The sequence below is a fragment of the Neodiprion virginianus genome, chromosome 5 (genome assembly GCF_021901495.1).
Source record: "Neodiprion virginianus isolate iyNeoVirg1 chromosome 5, iyNeoVirg1.1, whole genome shotgun sequence".
NCBI lineage: Eukaryota > Metazoa > Arthropoda > Insecta > Hymenoptera > Diprionidae > Neodiprion > Neodiprion virginianus.
In genome coordinates this window covers 35534825-35557130 of record NC_060881.1, presented here as the reverse complement: position 1 = coordinate 35557130, position 22306 = coordinate 35534825, and the positions used below count along the sequence as shown (strand labels likewise).

The 22306-nt window shown below is 38.8% G+C and overlaps 1 protein-coding gene across 5 annotated transcripts; it reads left to right on the top strand.

Annotated features, from left to right (window-relative positions):
• Positions 1 to 355: 355 nt before the first annotated feature.
• On the top strand, positions 356 to 21863 carry LOC124304514 (monocarboxylate transporter 3). Of its 5 annotated transcripts, none has more exons than XM_046762848.1 (11): positions 356 to 506; positions 13796 to 14093; positions 14701 to 14844; positions 15718 to 15923; positions 16033 to 16261; positions 16816 to 17285; positions 17401 to 17629; positions 17909 to 18084; positions 19049 to 19271; positions 19479 to 19726; positions 19886 to 21863. In XM_046762848.1, the coding sequence occupies exons 1-11, from the start codon at positions 411 to 413 to the stop codon at positions 20033 to 20035; spliced, it is 2469 nt and encodes an 822-aa protein (XP_046618804.1). In that variant the 5' UTR covers positions 356 to 410; the 3' UTR covers positions 20036 to 21863. The 5 variants fall into 5 exon arrangements, with proteins under 5 accessions (XP_046618804.1, XP_046618807.1, XP_046618806.1 ...); XM_046762851.1 differs by lacking the exon at positions 356 to 506 and adding an exon at positions 5329 to 5529; XM_046762850.1 differs by lacking the exon at positions 356 to 506 and adding an exon at positions 11872 to 11946.
• The last annotated feature ends 443 nt before the right edge of the window (positions 21864 to 22306 follow it).

The following is a 22306-nucleotide window of genomic DNA, read 5'->3' as shown; positions in this document are numbered from 1 at the left end:
AAAATTTTTCAGAAAGCATGATGAAGTTTTCCTTGGAAATTTCCGAAAATGTCCGGTAATTCTACACGCCATCGAAATTAAACGCCCTTGTACAGTTATTATCTGTATATGTCAGCAAGCTTTCCTCATTTTAACTCCAGGAGGTACGATTATTGATCTCAGGGCGCCGTCGCACTGGCTCCACATATCCGAGTGGCTATCAGCTGTTACCCGGAGGAAGTGCGAAACGCAAAACGCCGCGGGAGTCGTTCGGCCAGTGTAGGTAGCGCGAGTAGTCGCTAGTCGGGGGCTAGTCGGGGGCTACCCAGGGACTGGTCGGGGGGCTGGCCGGGGACTAGTTGGGGGGCTAGCCTGGTGCAGAGGGGGGTTCCTAAGCCCTCTTCGCCCTCTAATTTGCTCTCTTCGTTACGATGGGACCGGCAAATAGCCGCGAAGAACAATCTGAGGATATTATCGTCGACGACGACGGCCTACAAATTTCATCTAATCGGGGTAACTCTGTTGCGGTGAGTCTGATTTCTGCGCATTGTACCTTAATGTTGCGATTCACATTACGCCGGATGCCCAATGTTCCTCTACAAAATATGTACGGTTACGTGCACCGTTTACAGTTTTATGGTTTATATAAAATTAGTGATCGGTTTCGGGCTTGTGCCGGGCTTTGATTATAACAAACAGTGTACTAGCATTGCAATAATCGATTGCTTCAGTCTATTGCAGCTAGAAGGTGCATATTTCGTACGTAAGCAAGTGAGTTATTTTTCTGTTATTAGAGAATAATTTGTACACCTCTTTCTACTAAAGTATTGAATTTCTTGAATTGAACAATCGAGCTACTCATTTACGCTAAACCCATGTATTTACCTCAAACCTGACTATCTCAGATAGTTTTACTATAGATTTTAATATTTCTAACGGTTACTTGAAAATCTCGTAGCAATGATTTCAACTGTAACTATTTCACGAACATCGATAGGATGATGAGATCAATGTTTATAGTAATTGTAGGTGTCACCCATCATTTCCGGAGATATATTATATATTAGTCATTCGTTTGATATTTCTACGTGTTTTAGTTTCATAATTTCGAAGCGAAAATTTTGACGAACTCTCGACTGTAAAATTTCATACGAATAAATATCTAACGCCAAACTGCGAACATAAACTGAAGTCCTGCGTGACGTAATTTTTATATTCAGTTAGAATTATCGACGGTTTTTATTGTTCGACATCAAAGTTAAATTTTCAAACTCTCAGCTGTATATATTGTAAGAAAGACATTACATCCAACTTACGTCAATCGGATAGATCGTTATTTCTTACTGAATACATGGGTCTTGACTGTAACGAAGCCGCTTCACCCTACGTGGTGAAAATAATTTCTACACCAATCTACAATAGATTGCAGGTCGTTAAAAATTGTAGGAAATATTTGCAAATCATCGAAAATCTAGTATTTTGTGCAGAGAGTTACGAATTTCTACGACAAGTTGAAAAAATCTACAATTTTCTTTGAAAGATAATTACAATATCCGATACGGAAAAAATAGATCTTTTTTCGTAGTAACTCGTGGAATTTTGTAAAAAACTACCAGTTTCTACAAATAATTATAAAGACATACAATTTCCCATGAAAGATAATTACAATTTCGGACCCAGTCAACATAAATTTCTTTTCTCGTAGTAATTTTAGAATTTCGTTGAAAAGTACAAATTTTTATGAACTTCATGAATTCTCATGAAAGAATACGAATTTCTACGAAAAATTGTGATGATCGACAATTTTAGAATTTGATTTAGATGGACAATATTTCGAATATATACGAGAAAGTATGAAATATTATTTTTGAACCATCGAGGGATGTCGCATCTCTCTCACAAGGGAAACTTAATGCACTCAAGTAAGCTGTCGGACATGACAATTCTACTCCGCGATGAATGTCGGTCAAAATATGTCTATCTGGGAACAAACTTGTGGGAAATATTCTCAGTACAAGAATGGGCAATCATTTTTCTGCATTTCAGTAATGCATCACATTACTTATTCATGGGTTGATTATAGTTCTGTATATATTTTTTTAGCTTAGTGATTATGAATATAACGAGTAGGAAAAAGCCATACTCACATCTCACTTTGGATCCGGAAATTCTTTTCACTTGTTGTACTTACAATTAGCTATGTTTGTTTCGCTAACAGCAACCAGGTAATAATTATTATTTTGCAGAAGAACTTGTAAAATTCGGTGAGATGTCTGAGCTGCTTACGGATAGTGCATTTGGATGGGGCATACCTATCCGTATTAGTTATGACCATTTCGGAAGTAGATAAAGAGTTTTGGCACGTATTCATATTTTACATCGGTTTGGTACGATCAGTCAGCAGGAGCGAGCGAGCGGTCAGCATGATCTCCCATGCAGCTCTACTGAAAACGTTCGTGTGGTAGATTATAAAATGTGTTGAAAGAATTTTTGTTTTATTATATGATTTATCGTGTAAATTCGATCAAATATGTGGCGGACCTCCACCAGCAAGCCGGCGAAAAATCTTTCGCAATATTTCCTTTTCTCCATTTCTGTCTTTTTACAACTATTGCCCTTTAAAGTTAACTTTCGCGTGTCCAGGCCTCGCCACGCTAGCCGAGAGCCAAGGGTTTGACCGCGTCGGGAATTTCCCTACATGTGGCATTTATGGCGCGACGCCACCCTTGGCCTCGACTCGGGGGCGAGCCTGCACTTTTTCCTCATCTGTAACCAGTCTTCGCCGTGCTCTTTGCGCATACGCATCTAATAGTTAGCTTCGTCTTTTTCCCTGCCTTCGCATTTCTATTATACCATCCAATTATTGTAACACGATTTCTCTCATAATAAACAGTTTGTTAATACCAAGAGTGAATACCATATCACTATCAACCACAATCTCTGGCGTCATCCGTTTACTAACCTCCCGACAGCGCCACAAAATATATAAGAAATGACATAATAAATTACGAAAGCATGAATCATTGGACGTACTAAATTAAAATTCATATAGTTCATTACATACTTGATTGTATGATTTCTAATCTAGCATATCTGACGAATCATGCTTTGGTAATTTGTTATGAGATTTCTTATATATTTTATCGAATTCATCAAACAAATCACGTTATAAATATATTAAACGCTGAATTGGTTAAAAACATTATGTGATTGGGCACATAAACATTTTCATTACAGGGCAGACTATATGTATACTTGTACCCAGAATATCAATTCCGTGCTTTTCTGCAGCTACGACTAGTGGGGGAAGTTAATCTTTCCAAAGAAGGCCAACGGTTGGGTTTTGAAACTAATCTTGCTTACGGGTTTGATACTTAGAAAGTGTCGTCTCATTTCCCATTGCAGCGGACAGAATTAGTATGTACTGCGATTACACGATGCTTTGTGTAGATTTTAATGTCTGATAGCTGCAGCTCACCGACGGTAACAGAGGCAAACAGATCCCGGTATTTCCTTTTCCCCTCCACGACGGCTCCGCATTTCGTCATACTTGTCCATCGCACGAGCACTGGCTCTTCTGATCTTTTTCTCCCGATTGCGTGTGAAAGAGATCGAGAGAGAGAGAGAGAGAGAGGGAGAGAGAGAGAGAAATTTTGTAGGTGGTATATGCATCTACATTGTTTTTCAAGTGATGATTAATGATACGAGAAAACTTTGTACCGATGGTACTCCAGCATATACATAAATATGTGTGTGTCATCGTACGTACATTCATAGGTATACATATAATATCCACAATACTTGCAAGCTACACACAATGCGGTCATTCACAATAAATTATTTCTCTTTATTCCTTTTCAACATTGATAAATGATACTTTTGTTACTCAATTTGTAGTTTCCTCTCCTCTTATCGAAAACTCAAAAACGGAAAATCTAAAGTTACCGGCGCATAAGATTTATTTTCACGTTATTATCTGGTATTCCAGAATGCGCCACTTTTGGCATAATTTTACACCTACACAGATGTTCGGAATTTGAAAACACTTGACAATTGAACCCTGGTGCAGCCTGTCTGAGTATGCAGAAAAATTGAATAATGACCCACTCAACGGCTCACAAAATTCAAACGATTGAAAATAACGCATAATCACTTCAACGACGATTCGGGCGTTTTTTGAATGATTTCATTGCCCTAGTGACATATATTGACTCGAATAAGTTTTTACTGGACTTGACTGGACGTTCAAGAGTTTTTTTTATCTGATTGTGAATGATACAATGGTGTCGATCATGCGGCTCACGAGCGCACATCTATATTATATACGGAATAAGTGAAGAGCGGGTAGGGAACCGATTATCAAATATGTGTACTGTAATACAAATATACAGGACACAGTCCCCGCGACTTGTACAAAATCTGGGAAAGACTATCTCTATAACTTTGAATCATGTCGTTTTCCGCACTATTGAGCCAGTTTCGAAACGAACTTAAAACTTGAAACCCTATCCGGACATTAACCTGCTTATATGAATCACGAAAACTTAAAGGAAAATGTTTATCTGAATATTTCGAAAAACAATTTCGCAAACTCTGTGTCAAATAACAATGATTTTATGTACCATTTAAAAGTTGAACTCGTATTTGCATTAACTTATTCGACAGATTTTGCTAAAGATTATTTATTTAACTCATTATTACAAGCACTTCTGGACACGGTGTTTTTTTGGATATGGATGAACCATATAATATGAGATAATGCAGCAATGACGAAAAATCTGAAGAATTAGTGGCGGCAATCGGGATCATGCGGTCATGTGACCTGTTACAAAAAATGTCAAGCTTTTTCGTACATCAGTTTATGGCTGAGCTAAAGATATACTTGCAAAAATTTCACGGATTTATGAGAGCGCCATAATAATACTGGTGAGCTTAAAAATCTAATGATATTATGTATAATACAATATGCCTACGTGTACATATCTGTATGATACTAACATATCACAGCGACAGAGAGTAATCCAAAGCGATTAGAAGGCCAAATAGTGTGCCCGGCATTCGGAAAAACTATTCATATGCATAATATTGATTGTATTATACGTATTGTGTGTATATATAACGAATATATACGTATATTATAGAACCAAGGGGATCACATTAGGCAAATTGTCCGTACACTGGCCGACGAAGACACTGTGATCAGCGAGCGCAGCTGTTATAAATGTTTGTGGGCCTTGTGGGTGGATGCAGGATGAGTGTCTGCACTTCGCTATCGTAATTACATGTGACTCTCCACGTACGGCTGTAGAGATATTGCGCGTACACGCACGTTCGGCAGAGTTGCGGAGTATCGCGGCACACGCGCGTGGTGTCTTTCCGCACCGTGGCTCAGTCCTTTGGTGATCTTCATTCTTCCCTGATCTTTTAACATTGTCAGTTGCAAAACTCTTATTTCGAGATACAATCAATCCAACCTGCGTTATATAGTCGGTGGGAACCTCGCGAACTCAGTCAAGCGTATAAATAGCTCCAATGACACCCAAAAACAAGGTACTACGCCATTATTTTATTCTTTTATTATTATTTTTATTAAATTTTCACGGCTTCGCGGATCTATTTATATACAAATTCATTCTTTCCTATTCATACAATATTCATTCCCATCACTGCAATGTTTTTTGAGAACTATATATGTATGTAGGTATGTTTGTACTCAATACACACTTCACCTTGACAATTGTCTGAAAATCTTTTCAAAAGTACTTCATACATGTATGCAGCGGATAATTTTCATCTAAAGCACGTTCAGGCTGCTGCCGAAAAAAGTTGAAAATTATAATTATTGAACTACCTCGATCAATGCAGTATCTAATACATGTGCATATCTACCCATATTATACATATAGGTATCTATACATCGCCGCGATTTGTGTATATACAGCGATGCGCGAGGTTCTTCGAGCAGACTCATTGTAGAGCCTATGTTTACTACTGTAGAGCGGTTACTTGTGAAATTTCCCATTCATGCATATTGGAATAAGTTCTTAATAGTTTTATTATCCAGTCAAATAATGTCTTGAATAAAAATTCAACAGTATTGCAAAATCTAAAAGTTTAACGTTCGTCTCCGAGCTAACCCCGACTTGACTACAATTCATATTCGTATCAACCATACCGAACATTGGGGCTGATCCAGCTATACTGTTCAAAAGCATTGTAGAAGGTATATATGTTTGTTGAACAAGCAATTAACAGTAACGAAATTGCCATATAATTTATACGCGCCAACTTAGACGGGCACAGCTAGAAAAAATGACGCTTCGTCAAACCAGCTTAATTGAAAAAAAAGGGTTTCGAGGAAATGGATTCGCGATGATTATGTCAAATACTATATGACTGACTCGCAATACTTACTAGAGGCACTGTACATGATAGCTGACAGTTCGTTATCCTGAAATGCGTAGTGAATATCGGAACAAATCCTACTAAACCTACAGATAATCTTATGCCATTACATGGTATTGCTCGAAAACAACACGGTGTTTAGTCTTTCAGTGCAGGAGCACCTACAAGCAAATCATTATCTTGGTACTAACGATGAGCTGTTAACCTCTGGGACTATAGAGCTGTCTAGATCATACATAGGAACATTGTTAGCGAATGAAAAAATGCTGGGTACTGCCTGACAGGTAAAGAATAGTAGAAACTGCACTATCCTGACTAAAGGAAATAATTCAAACCGACCGATTTTTTTCTATCGATTTTAATCGAATTTCTGGTTGAAATATTTCATATTGTACATCTGTTAGAATTAACCCATTGAATTGACCAATTTTTATCAGATTCTATTCTTCATTGTATAGAAACATTAGAATGCGATTAGATCCCATTTGATCCGATAAAAATTAAGACCACATTGAGAATCATTGCTTTCTACTTATTTTCTAACGGCAGCGAAAGGTAGACACATGGATTTGCCGATTGACCCAATTAAATCCGATTCAATGTTGATCGATTTTTATCGGCTTCTATAATTTTTTATCGGATTTCTTAAACTAGGGCATATATGCTTGAGCCACTGTCAAGTCTGTTCACTGTAACAAAATTGTAGGGCTAAAAATCTTTTGATTCACATTGATCTTTCCTTCTCCCATGCGCAACGCTGACCTTGTCGAAATGGAGTCGTATGGACCTTGTTCCCATCAACAATAATCCTGTAAATGGGAACACTTGATTTAGAGGCGTTGGCATATTTGAAGTGTAAAAAATACCCACGCTGGTTATTCAACATTTCGAGTGTGATTGATGATCACACGTTCAGCGTTCAGTGCGATCACTGATCAGACCTGTTGTTATCAGGATCCAAGATCTTTGATATAGACTAGGTATATTTTTATCGCTCAAGTGTTTAGACCACTTCTTATCAGTGTGGGTATGTTGATATCTGGTAGGCATAGAGTAAAAGATGATTCGCGATAGCGTCAATTCTCTGGTTGCAGCCACTATAACGTATTGTGCTCTAAGCATCCACGGATCATGCAATGGACATTGCACTTGTACTAAACTTTGTCATTTCCTTGCTATGTTTATCTTATTGTCGTGGCAGGCTTTCATGTATCCTAAATCAGTAACTGCGTACAACTGTCAATGCTCGGCTATTGAGTAAAGAAAATATTGATATTCCATCACGTATCATACGTTAACTAAACAGCTGTGGTAATCAACAATGAAATGCTTTGCGTTATTTTCATAGGAAATTCTTCGCGGATGTAGCCAATGTGGCAGTCTCGTGATGGTGATTATAGTCGGGAGAAAGAGGGGAGGGGGTCATCACGGGAATGGATCTATCATAGGATGTACTGCCATATACCTACGTGTACTGTATCATACATACAAGTGTACCGCGAAATTTGATGAGAAGCAGACGGTGTGGCTTTGTGTCGTTCAGTTCGTATAATTGCTGTAGCCTGGCCATTATAGAATTAATTTGTCGAGCATTGCGTCATTGCATATGATATTGAAACTGCACGAAATATCTGAATATGACTCTACTACAATTTCTATCCCATCGACGAATATGCAGTTCACATGTATTCTTTATACTGCTCTTACTACGACGGGTTGGTGAAAACAATGCATGCATGTGTAATCGGTAGCTTAGACTCAGTATAATCTCATTTTTCTGCAGGGGTCTTATTTTCTACTAATATTTCCGCTTATAAGGCTGGCCTACATCTTTCGTTTAATTGAATCTGCCTCCTGATGATTGATTCGAACCAAGCGTATTGCTGATCTATTCGCCGGAGATTGCATGAGTTGTAGCATAAAGACAGAGGCCCACATCATGAACTTTCTCACCGGCTTTAAATGACATTACAATCAATTAGGGAGTACCTTTAACCGAATGACGTTCTGTACCATATCACCCAACAGCCTATACAGTAGAACCTCGATTATCCGAACTCCCACTATCCGAACGTATACTTGCTTTATCCGAACGTTCTATTGTCCGAACCATGGCGCGATTTTTTTTTTTTTTTTACAATAAAAATGCCTTTTTTTGTTTGATTTTCGTTCGAAATGCTGCTCGTCCGATGTTTTCGACGTTCGCTCAACAGAAGTACTCTCAAACGAAAGAAAAAACGAACTTCGTTATGCTCGAAGACAAATTAATTTCGCAAGGGGTCATTAAGAATTGCTACAAAGATACGTATCGTTGATAAAATTTGTAATTCACACGAAAAAAAACTTGGCTGAATAATTTATAAAAATTCGCTATTAGAGATAAATACAATAGCATCGTCGTGTTCCATGCAAGACTTCTGATTCTTGTTTTTCTTTCTTCTGTTCAATAATAATTTATCCAAGCGACTTTGTCGTTAAAAAGTGAATACTACGAATATTACCCGAGAGCGTTACAAACGTATAAAAAAGTATACATTTTAGATTGGTTGAAGAAAAAATAAAATAAACATGATTCCGAGATAATTTGTTGTACATCCGTAACATCAATTTCTTTTTGAACGAATAAAAAGTTTTCACGGAAGCTTTTTTTTTGTGACCTTTGCGATAAATTTCAAAACAAAATAAAAAATGCGAAATTATGTATACAATTGAAATACGCAAGCATCACGTTAAATCGCTCAGAATATCTGCCCGTTTTTCTTATTTTTCCCATATGCAGTATGTAAGACCGCTATCTACGACAATGCATTTCTATTATCCGAACTTTCGTTAATCCGAACTAGGCCCGGTCCCGACGGGTTCGGATAATCGAGGGTCTATTGTACTTTTCCCAAGCACGTGCAATGACTAGTACTGTGCAATTAATCGGTAGCTTCGATTAATCGTTTTTCCGATCAGTCGATTAATCGATTAATCGAATAGCACCAGTAATGACTGCTATTGAACACTGCCAACAACCGTTGTAGTCTGTTCCTGCATTCGTGCGCATTGGTGTCGCTAATCTACACGAACCATGCCAACGGAACAGCACACTCGCTACCACGAAGTGTTTAGGCCCGTACTTGCTACTGCTTTACGCAGATTTAAGAAATGGCTTGAATGATAACAGGAACTGTATCGAGCATCAGACAAATAAAATTAGAGGCACATCCATTCATAACATTTTTTATTAATTGATATGTAAGATCGAAACGGTATACTATCAGGGCAGCCACAAGTAAACTTCAGGCATTACTATTGTTGCCTCCGAGATTTAGTTTTAAAACGCTGCGCCCTCTGTCCACGATTCCAAAATTTTATCCACCAGTTGACGGTTTTTGTGCGGTTTTCCTAGCTTATTGTTGGACTAGGAAACACGTGAATTCGGACAGAGTTCTTGGAACTGGACACGGCATTATTGCAGACTACACAATAGACTTACTTAGAGCATGTACCGTACATACATGCTCTAAGTAGACTAGAAACTAGTGCTGCCATCGTTCGGGGGAAAGGTAGAGATGGATCAACAAACTAAAGATTACAACCCAAAGAATCCAATGGGTTTCTGTACACCGAGTTAGTGAGTCCACGGTCTTACATACAGGTCTGGAAACTCCATTGGAGGGGTTAGGTCGCTTATTGAAACTATTTTTACGTTCATTAGTCGCCACTAGGTTCATTGCGATCTTATCAACAGCGCAGGCAGGGCCAGGGGGGGTCCAGACCACAGACTGTGGTCCAACAGAGACATCACTAGTCGGCCATACTTCTAACACGATACGTATTCGCTCACTTACGCTCACTCATCGTATTTATTGAGGTTATTGTTATCCTGGTAACTAAACCGCAGCGACAACTGGTGGTGCCGCTAGAATCGAAATTTGCCCTCGCTAAGGGACGCGAATAATCGTGGCTCCCAGCATAGGAGTTTCCAGACCTGTATGTAAGATCGTGGTCCAGGAATGCAAGTCTTCTACAGTTACTGACTATATTCAATATACATATACCTATGTATAACATTCGTATAACGCGAGCATGGCTGAGTAGATGCCTTGCAGGCGAAAATATTGGAGCGTTATTGCCGCGGTGCTATCTCGTCGACTAATAGAGTTCAATTATCTTGCGCGTGCGCAGTTGGGTGCTCAGCTTGCTAATAACGTTTTTCACCGAGTGCACTCATTTGCACTAACGATGAGTGCGATTTTCTTAGGACTTTGCTTCTGATATTTGTTTAAAGTGACGAAAAGCCAGTGAACACGCCATAATTTTAACATAGAGTGCTTTTTATTTGCCAGCTTTCAGAAACGAAAGTTTTGAAAGAAGCTGTCGATTAGCTGATTTTTAATTATTGATCAATCATATAAGTCTTCCAGTTCTTTCGTTTTCAAAAGTTGGCAAATAAAACACCCATTGTTTAGATTGTCTGTCTCACTTCATCACTTCTGGTATTTTCACCTGCGCCTTGTATCTGCAGACGTGAATTCAATTTTGATTACAGTTTTTTCATTTAGTTTAGTCACGTCTACGTCACAAAATGTGATGTCATATTGACAATAAATTCGCATCCCAAAAAATTGGATTTTCAATGCTAATTATTAGAGTGTCTCAATTATATAAAAGCCTAATATTCTCAGCAGGATATTGATAATTTCAAATTACCCGAAAATCCTTGCAAAGGGTGTGACCGCGGTGACCGAACCGAATAGACAAACTGACTAGACGTAATCACTATACATCTCCACAGTGTCTTCAACCAGGTATTTATGCTCCTAGAGATACGATCGCATTCGTTCACTTTTGCATAGATACTGTTGCGATTGGTTGGTCCATTCGGTAAATCCAGACGCGGCCCTACGCGTAGTCATAGTGTAGTAGTATTGAGTAGCCATACCTATTAAAGTAAACCAGCATTATGGGAGTTTGTCTGTCAAAAGAAATCCACTAGATCAGCAATTCGGTATGTGATGTAGTGCCGACCACTGAAAGTGCCGACACAGCAGTTACTATACCCACATTGATGTTTTGCCCTTTTCTATTGATGTGTTAGAAAGAGACGGTGAATTTATTGTTATCGACTAAACACCACATCGTCGTCGCCGCTCTTGTATGTATGTACGTACGTACTTGGGGAATTATATGAATCACCGACGAACACTCAACCTACTTCTCTTCCTGAAGCTACGGGGAAATATTGTGCAGGCTTTTTTTAGTAGGATATGGTTACTCGATGGTTGTAGCTTTGTTACTCCAAGCTACGGCTAGCATTTATTCAGGAAGTAAATCTTTCACTCTTTCTCTCTCTCCTTGTCTCTCATCCTCTCTCCCTCAATATGATCGAATGGTAATTCTTAACGATTGTCGCGCCTACGTCAGTGGCAGTTTTCCGTACGACTATGGTTGGCGTTGCTGCAGGCCAGATATGTAAACTCGCGAATTGCGAACCTCGGTTGAGAAAAGAAGGGCATGTCGAACAGTAGCAGTCGACTGGCACCATTTGGAACAATAACAAGGACGATAAGAGTGGTGCGTCAAGCGGTTATAAATTCGATTCTAAAAAAAGGAACCTAACGCCCGTCAGCTCAAGTGATGAGATTGGATATCGTTTGAGAACTTGTAATTTATCCTAGCCTGCCATTATTCCCAAACTATTTTGAAATATATTCGCAGAGCGTGTCCAGGAGTTCTTAGAATATGTAGGACGTAATGTCGGTTAATGGAACGTGGGAACGGTGTAATATGATCTGTATGTAATGAAAGAAAAGGGGTCTCCGGATGATATATACCTATGATTTTCGTGTTCTAATTTTAAGTTGTAGAACCTTGCTGCCAAATATCTGCATAAGTATAGTAGTCTTGTATTCGAGGAGTGACGAGTGACTCGTCATGGTTCTCACCACAAAGGGGAAATACACAGTGTTGCGTTTTATTCTTATCAGCTGAGCGCGGAAGGTATAAATCGCGAGTGGAGTGATGTGGTTCTCGTAGAATTGAATTCGGATGCGAGGATGCTGATCGTGAGCCTAATCTTATAACAGTGTTCGACTTGTGAACGAGAAATAAACTTAGCTAACACAATCAAATACGTACGCGGTGAATTACGCGGCAAAATAAGGATATACTGTCAGGATAGCAAAATAACTGTATGACATTTGAAAGTAGATAAACTTCGACAAGTGACAATGTCGCGAGTTTCCTTAAATAAAACCCAGTTTGGCCAATATGGTTCTCGTCGCGTACGAAAAATAAGCACGGTGAGTATTTCCCTGTACGTTGATCCATATACCAATCCACACAATGATACGTACGAATGCGTAACCTGTATCGGTATCGTGTCATTATACGTGCTAGATACACCCGAACATGATGTGCAATGACAACAATTCGCACACTGTTGAATCGAGAAGCTGGAATTTTCAAACCGACATCCATACGCACAAAAGCCAGAACAGAATGGCATTCGATCATACGCTGTGCATAGTGTGTAGTTATACACATACCTAAAAATACGTATTCTAAACACGCGAGCATACACACGCACACATACACACGAAAGCCTAACCTGGGTATGCTACGGTTGAGCAATCGTGTTAAAATATTTTGAAACACCCATCGGACCGCAAATTTGTGTGCACTTTATTTTAGTAAAACACACTGTATAAGAAGGCGTTGAAAGGCGCAAAGGTGTGTCCTTTGGCGTTAGCGGTTCGTCACACTCCCATGCGAACCACGTGACCATCCTTGACAGTAGCCATGCTTAATTAAAACATGTTTGTCACAAGCTCGTTGATCGTCGCCACAAATAATCTTGCGTCACTAACGATTCATTAAGGTCAATCAAATTCATTTAAGAACTATTCGCAAAACAACGGGTGAATTTTGTCTTTGTTACAATTTACATATCTTTCGCGTTCGTTATGTCGCGACTATACGATTAATGTCGTAATATCACCTTAAGTTTGCCGCATGTTTTATTTTAATTCTCGTTCTTGTTATAATTGTCATTATACGTGTCTATACCATACTACTGCGTGAATTTCCTTCAACACTCATTGTAACTTCCCTCTATTTCTCATGAACTGACAATAATTTGTGTCATGTAACAGAGTATGCTCATGGTTGTGACTGCAACCTTGTTCCTGTATTTTTGCAATAATTGTACTTAGATCAATGCTGGGTGTTTAGCATTTCAAAATCGAATCCAAGGCAAACCAGGCAATTAATTCAGAGAAATTCTCAGGCCAGGTTGTTGATTGTTAACCTTGTCAGATTATCCGCCACATTTTATGTTAAACATTTGTCACCGATCACCGCAAGTTTACACTTATACCTATAGCTGAACCTTAATTTTTTTTTTTTGTTTTTGTTTTTTCAGACGGAGAGTGAATATTCGGTCGAGGAACAGTCCCGATTGACAGGAGCAGATGGAGGAGTCGACGAAGTTTCCCCTGAAGACGAGGGCTCCTTGTGCGAATATCATGACATCCCACCCCCGCCGGATGGCGGCTATGGGTGGGTTGTTGTATTTGCCTCGTTCATGTGCAACATGATTGTGGATGGCATTGCTTATACCTTCGGAGTGTTTTTGAATGAATTTGTCAACTATTATGGAGAAGGCAAAGGCAGGACGGCATGGGTAGGGTCTTTACTCTCTGGCATATACCTCAGCGCAGGTAACCCATCCATTCCGCAGATTTTTAAGGGCATGGTTTAACCTCGTCCGCTCAACACCTTGAATGAAAAAATTATGAGCACGAGGTATCGTCATGCCAAAATTACAAATTCAAAATTTTTTACCATGCGGTTAGCAAGAACGATGATATTCATTTCTAGACAGGCTGCTCTGCGAGAAAGATAAGGCTTAGAATAGCTTGACACAAAGTTTGAAAAATTACTGCGTGTCGTACAAAAATATTCTAGAATTCTGAGATAAGATGACGAAACTGTATATATCACATGGCTTCAACAATTAAATGAATTTTCGCCAGCCAGAGCAGTGATTGCCATGCACTGACAGCTTTTCGTTAATGATCTTCCAGAATTCAGAGATTACTTGTAAAAAATCATTGAGCTCAAAAACAACCAAATATCTGATATGATACTTGGCATAGTCGGTATGTCTGTATATTTCTGATCTGCAAATACAGTCCGAACTTATCTCTCTTTTCCCTTCCAAATTTGAGTTGGCGTGTCGGTGATCCATGCCCTTACCTGTTTCTTGACAACTAACTGGGATTGTATCCCACAGCTTATCTTTGACGCATCTTCCCATTATTCCAGGTCCAGTCGTCAGTGCCTTAACGAACAAGTATGGCTGCAGAGCTGTATGCATGGCTGGAAGCATTTTCGGAGCGGCTGCATTTGCTCTGTCGACACTTTCATCTTCTGTTAATATGTTGATGCTAACGTATGGCGTATTAGGAGGTGAGGTATAAGTTTTGACATTGTAAAACCTTACATCAATATGTCCCACAACCCCTTCGAATCTCCTCAAAACCACAAATCATTAGTGACCCTGTGTGATCTCCTATCGTCCCAGAAAATCCAATCCGTGGATTTTTAAACATGCTAGCTTCCGAAGACAAAAATGGCAGAACTTTAGAATGGCTAGCCATTGAAAATTCGAGAATTTCGTATGAGATATCTTTATTGCCACGTGTCTCGGACATGCAAAACAATATTGCATAAAAAGAGCTGACGCAAAGCTTAGTGTTTAAAAATGTTGTCAACCATCTGTCCTGGCCTGGGTTGAAAGTTTCGGTCATAACCCTGAAAAACATCGGATGATAATTTTCAAACATGTATCCCTTGCGACTGGCACAAGCAGAATTGCAAAATATCAAATAGCACTTCGTTTCTGACCAATAATAGAGAAAAACGTGATTTTGGGCTATTATGTATATGTATCATGTCATACCACACACATGTAAACCTTGTGGGTGCGAAAAAAAATTAAACTACATCACCATCCCCCATTCCCTGGGCAAAGTTTAAGTACTGATCACTTGTGGATGACAACCAGAACACAATTAGTTGAAAGCGCATTCACCGTGGTTTGTTGTTTACGAAATTGCTCACCTTTCTGAGCATTCATAGCTGCATGCGTTTCAATAATAAAAATAGCAATTGAGACTTTTCCAATGCATTATTACGACCCGAAAGGGCTTACTCTGAAAATGGTATTTCATTTTTTGCAGACTTTTGTACGAGCTTTTCAACGAATGCTCACAGGTTAAAGGCAGTTGTGGGAAAAATCGCACTGTTAATTATCCTTACACTCTTTTTAACGTTGAACAGGTATCGGCTTCGGTCTAATCTACCTACCAGCAGTCGTGTGCGTTGGTTATTACTTTGAAACTAAAAGATCGTTGGCCACAGGGATCGCAGTTTGTGGTTCGGGAGTAGGTACCATAGCTTTTGCCCCTCTAGCAACGATGTTAATTAATGCTTACGGCTGGAAAGGAGCCAATCTGATTTTAGCCGGCCTTATCCTAAATTGCGCGGTGAGTCTTAATTTCCTCAATCTTGCAACTTTATACACTCATGTCTAGTTCAACAGACTTGACTCCCTTTCAAAGTGTTGTCCTGTCATGTAATGCATGCATGTTACAGGTTTTTGGCGCAATGATGAGACCTCTGGAATACCCAAAATTGTCATCTGTTAAGCCGTTGCTGCAGCGAATGGCAGAAGAAAAACGGTTTCAAATGGAGCGTGGCAGTATAGGAGGATCCTACTTCATGGTACAATTACCGGATGGATCAATGGAGAAAAGAATGAAAATGCCCATTAACATTGATCCAGGAGTACACTCCAGTTTCAATCTAGATCAGCTAGTACCAGGTAAATCTTTCATACGTGCGTACATCACGTGTGCATAAGGATAAGTATACTGTTTAAATTTTCATCCATTCCTTGCAACACGTGAATGCCCCACTTTACTGGAACACTCACAAATATACCCTCAGTGAAAATGTCCATACTGTCAATAAAGGGTAATGTGGCAAATTTTAACAGCCAATCCAAATTGAGAATCTACCTAGTTTTACTTGGATAGGCAAATCAAGGCAAATGAATTCTATCGTTAGTATTAAATATCGTTAATATCGACTGTGTAATGAGTCGACACTATAACAAATTCTACTCTCTCTATTAGGATACGAGACTTAGATTCGTATTCAACTATATCCAGGACTACAGTGATATTCACCTAATACTACTAAACTCGTTTCAATTCCATAACTTCTAAAAAAAATTCGCTGGATCATATTACACATTGCTCTTTTATACATTTATTTGTCATACATGTTTGAAACTATAGTTCTAAAAGAAAAATTTTTGAAATATAGGTATATTTACAAAGAGCTCACTACACAGAATTTTTCGGATTTTCGTAGGTACTCCATTGACTCCTGTACCAACCGTGCCAACTTTGCCTACAATTTCGGAGGTAAAAGTACAGGAGCAATCGTCATCCGGTGGAACATCCGCAAGTGGAAGTGTGGATTTGAAAAATGCTATAAACAAGACCAAGAGCCGCAAAGCAATTGACGAGGGAAAAGAATCCAAAGATGTTCCAACCCAGGAAAAACCGGAGAATATTGAGTTCAACAAGGCAAATATTCCCCGTAACGCCTCTCAGCCAGCATTCACCACCCACGTGCAAGGTCTACCAAAAAACGGCTCGGTCCCATTCTTTGATAGAATTCGAAAAACCAGTACTGGGGAGAGATACAAGCCAAGCCTTAGCGCTATCAAGAATTCCCGTACCACGCTCAACTCTAATGGCGATATACGACGGAGTCTACACTTGAGACTATCCGCCAGCAGCATGCTTGGATCACGTAACAATAATGCTGAATGCGATGTGAGTAGTTGCCAACTGAAGTGTAAAAACTTAAACTATAAACATTAGCAGGTGCAAATCAACAAGCTGCAAATGCTCGAAAGCACTTGCCATTGCTATTACCTTTCATTTTCAGGATGGTGAAAGCATCACGTTTACCACGAGCAAATCTAGCATACCTAAGGAAAAGCCAATGATGATTCGACCATTGTCGAGAAGGGATATATTCTACAGTGGTAGTGTACTCAATTTGGCTGAGTGTCAGAGCCAAAAATCTCTTGCAAATTACCGGCAAAGTATCATTTCGTTGCCAAAATCCGTACGTGGAGACGTCCGTGATGCTGACCCGGAGAAGGGACCACAGCGTAAGTGCGAATGGTGTTAAAGAAAAGCAACTGAAATATTTCATCGAACAAAGTTCGATAGCAAAATTAAATGTTCAATAAAAGTTCCCAACTTCTAAGTAAACAGTTTTAGAATTTTAATGATTCATTCGTGTTTGATAAATATACATGGATTAGTCCTTCTATTTCGTCACGATAAACTATGAATCGAATGAGAAGTATGAGCACAAAATATGTATACATATAGAGTCATACGCAACTGTGTTTCGAATTACTATATCACTCTGATTGATATTTCAGAGCCACTTTGTCCTTGCCTAGTCCTGCCTGAGTCTTTTACCGAAGCTCTTGCTACAATGATGGACATGTCTCTACTCAAGGATCCGGTATTTCTGTTGATCGGTATCAGCAATGTGTTCGGCATGGCTGGACTTTACGTGCCGTTCGTTTATCTTGTGGATGCTGCCAAGTCACATGTAAGTATATTTGGTAATTATGCGAGAAGAAGACAAGTATTGAAATACCATTGCCCCTAAGGATATGGAGTGCCAGATTTGAACCCAATAATAATATAGAGAAATTTAGATAAAAGTCGGTTGAATCTAGTTGGGGTTTTGTCGTCCTTTGAAGGAAGGTTTATTGCAAACGCGTATGTGACACGTAATGGCATAATGATGAAATTTTCATACAACCCAAATTTATTCGGAATTTTCAACACAGTGCAAATTCATTGATTTATTATTACAAAATCCTGTGTCGAATATGACTAATTTAAAACTTCAAAAAAAGCAATTGAAGCTGTAGTGGAAATGGCCAAATTGTGCAAATGTCTTGACAGAAGGCATTAGAAAATTTGTATGATTTCTATAAAATATAGTTGACTTTTGTTATCACGAAATAGCAGAGCTTGCTGCAATGGGAGAGGAGATTTGAATGCTGCTGTCAGATTTCATAATCTGATGATCGAGACATGACTCCTATAGCCACGTCTTCGATAGTACTCGACAAGATTAGGCCATTCAATGACAATTTCAATTCCGAATAACGTGGATTTTGATACAGGGTTACAGAATACAAATAAATAAAATCAGACACGAAACTGAATGAATTCAATGATTGTAAATATTTGAGGCTTGATTTTTTGCCTATACTTCCTCAGGAATTTCTTAGGAAGATAGTAAGAGTCCATAACATAACGTAATTCTCGCCATATTTCACCTATTAGACTTTCATGTAGGCACTTCCGTGTCTTAGATTTGTGCTTTGATGATGAGCCTCAGAGTACTATGCGTATATCATAGTAAGATGAAAAACTATTGTAAGTTGCAGAGAAGTCACGATTTTGGCCTAAACCCTAATTTCAACTATTGGTAATAGGTAATATTACCCGCATATATAAATGTCTAATAGTACTGGAATCGCTTCTAAAATATCTTACAGGGAGTTGATGCAAGTTTAGCACCATTGCTGTTGTCAATTATCGGAATCACGAATACAGTGGGACGTGTGGCTTGTGGCTACATCGCAGACTTTCCGCAAGTTGATTCATTGTTAATGAATAACATTTGCCTTGTTGTTTCGAGTATTGCGGTTGGAGCTACACCTTTTTGTACCTCATTTGCTGCTTACATAGTGATGAGTATCTTTTTCGGACTTGCTATATGTGAGTATGATTTATGTACAGAATGTATAAGCATATAGTACATGTATATAAGTATAATAGAGAGATATGTAGAATACGGCCCACTAATACTATGTGATTGAGGGCAGTTATGTTTGTTTCCGTTTGTTTGTGGTCTATTTCTTTGAATCGTAATCCAAAACGACCAAAACAATGTCTATGAGGTATAGATGATGCATATGCTTTCAGCTGGATACATTTCGCTGACCTCAATTATTCTGGTGGATCTACTCGGCTTGGACAAACTTACAAATGCATTCGGCCTTCTAATCCTATTCAGAGGTGCCGCTGCTATCGTTGGATCTCCGCTTGCTGGTGCCATATACGATGCGACGGAAAACTATAACATTTCATTTTATATGGCAGGATTCTTCTTTTTTATTAGTGCAGCAACCAGCTTCATGGCACCAGCTATGAAGAGATGTACTACGCCTCAGGTAAAGGATAATTAGATTACTCCAAAATGCTTTGGCATAGCATCGATTCTGAATAGTACTTTGATTACTTAATTCAAATGAAAGTGGCATATTAGTTACAGTAAAATAGTCAGCAAGTATATTCTTTAACCTTTTGATTACTCGACAATTCATCTACAGGCCCAACCCGTCATAATGGATACATTAACGCCTATTGACGAAGATATTGAAGAGGAAAATGAAGATGATATCCCAGAGATCGTTGAGACGGCTGCGTCGCCTCAAGAACCCCAAGAAAAGGAAATCAAACAGATTGAATCTGTTTTATAATAATTGCCGAAAGCCTTTGTGTGCTTTATTTCTTCGACGAGCGTCCCAGATTGATGGTCAATGCAAGGCGAATAAGCTGTTAAAGAAATTTCACAATGAATTTGAAACTCGATTTTTATAGTCACTTAAACGTTGAAGTAAAACGTTGTGCTTAATTGGACCTGCAAGCTGAAAGAAGTGAACGTTAACGGACATGATGCGAGCAATGTTGCAAATGTTACCGGGATTGCGTTCAGTTTACGACCTTCTATCAATTCATATGTCAACAAACGGGTTCACACTTGTAGAGCTTGTACGGCAATTATTATTTATTTTATACTGTGATCGAGATAATCGAGAAATATATAAAATATTAACTTAGTAAAAAATTCTGTGAGAAACAGGTTGAAAGAGTGAAGATTAAATGGTTGAGTGAGAGAGTGAGTGCGAGAATCGACAAAGAGACGAGGGAGTACGATATGGCGAGGGCGCGGCAAACTGAAACAAATACATTTTCATGCTCGAATGTACCCGGTTTCTTGAGAGTATGAATCTCAAAAAAGAAGAGGAGGTAGAAAGTGTGCGCAGGAGAGAAAGAGAGAGAGAGAGAGAGAGAGAGAGAGAGAGAGAGAGAGAGAGAAAGAGAGAGTAGATTAAAGTAGAGTAAAACTTAAGCATAACCCGCTCGTACGGAATATGATGATAAAGCGGGGATCAGCTGTCAACTTCAGATTTTGGGGTAAATGTTTGCACGTTCTTAAGGGTACTGGTCATCCTCCCTTTTCAGTAGTGTTGAGAAAATAGTGGGTTTCGCGTATTCTCAAATTACATTCGCAAATTTTTTAAGACCAATTACTGCTACCAAAATACAGCAAAATCTCGATTATCCAAACCCCCTATCATCCGAAGCACGATCTACTTTATTCGAATGATGTCTTGAAATTTTAGAACGTATGTAACTACCCTATTAGTAAAAAAACATCGGAGAAAGTCTGTTTATAGCGCTACGTTAAAATTACGCATATTTTAATTAACTTCAGGTGTAATCAGAGTCATAACGATGCGATGTGTGTTACAGTTAGACGTTCAGTTTGTTAAAGTAACAAAAAAAAAAATACATGCGTAATGTTTCTAATATTCTTTATCATATTGTAGCATCGTTACATTTGACATTACTGTCCCATTATTCGAACTTTCGCTAATCCGAACTAGGCTCGGTCCGAATTGATTTGGACAATCGAGGTTCTACTGTAAATTCATTCGGTCAACATAGGTGATTTGGAATAAATTTATCTCACAATAAATAGCTTTGTGCTCCAAAAGCACTGGATATCACGTACGCCGGTCAAGGGAAGGAGTAGGAAGAGGACGAAGTCTCTTACTTCGAAATATGCGGGTGGCTGAAATATTAATGGCAATGATTTATAATTGCAGCGGCAATGGTTGATTTTAAACACGGCGTGCGAAGTTGTACAGGATCGTGCCACTCATCCTTTCCACGTACAATCCACATTAAGTACTGCAATTATTTTTTGATAGTTCAGAAAAGTGTAAATTGCTTTTGCGTACAGAAAATTGGTAGCCACGATGCTCTATGTTCAGCCTTACCGTTGGAGTAAAATGTCAGTTTTTCTTACAATTAGTATTATCTAACAATAAGTCTACGCAACACTTATGCGAAAATGTCGCAGTTAGCGCAATTCTACGTGTAATGCCAAGCAAAAATATGTGAAAATTTTTTTGTTTCGTACGAACATATGGCCGGAAAATATATTCCTCTAATAAGTGGTAATTGAATCACAGGAATACATTTCTTGGCATTGTTATGGCGCTAAACAAATCTTTATGGGTACTTTCAATCGGCATTCCATGTAGAACCGCGCTGACTGCGGCATTTTCGCATCGGTGATGCTTTACGGAATATGTGTAAGGGGAAATCGAGCTCAACTCAACTACCCTCCAGATCTCAACACCTTCCGTTTTTCTTCTCTTATGAGATTTCTTTATACCGCGTGATTTTCGTATTGCCGTTCCAGAAGTTTTTGCAGTCAATGTTGGTAATTCCTGAAATTGAAGGATTTTTCAACAAGGATATCCCGGAGTTGAAAAGTCGTATCAACAAAAACAACGTGATCATTTGATTGGTATTGAATCTAACTTTTGGAGAAAGAAAAATTGAAAATTTTCGAACCACTTTTTCGTTGCCAAAAATTGAATTAAGAAAGATCTATATATCGACAATTTTGGCACATAAAAAAAAAGAAAAAAATTCTCACAATATGCTTTGCAGAA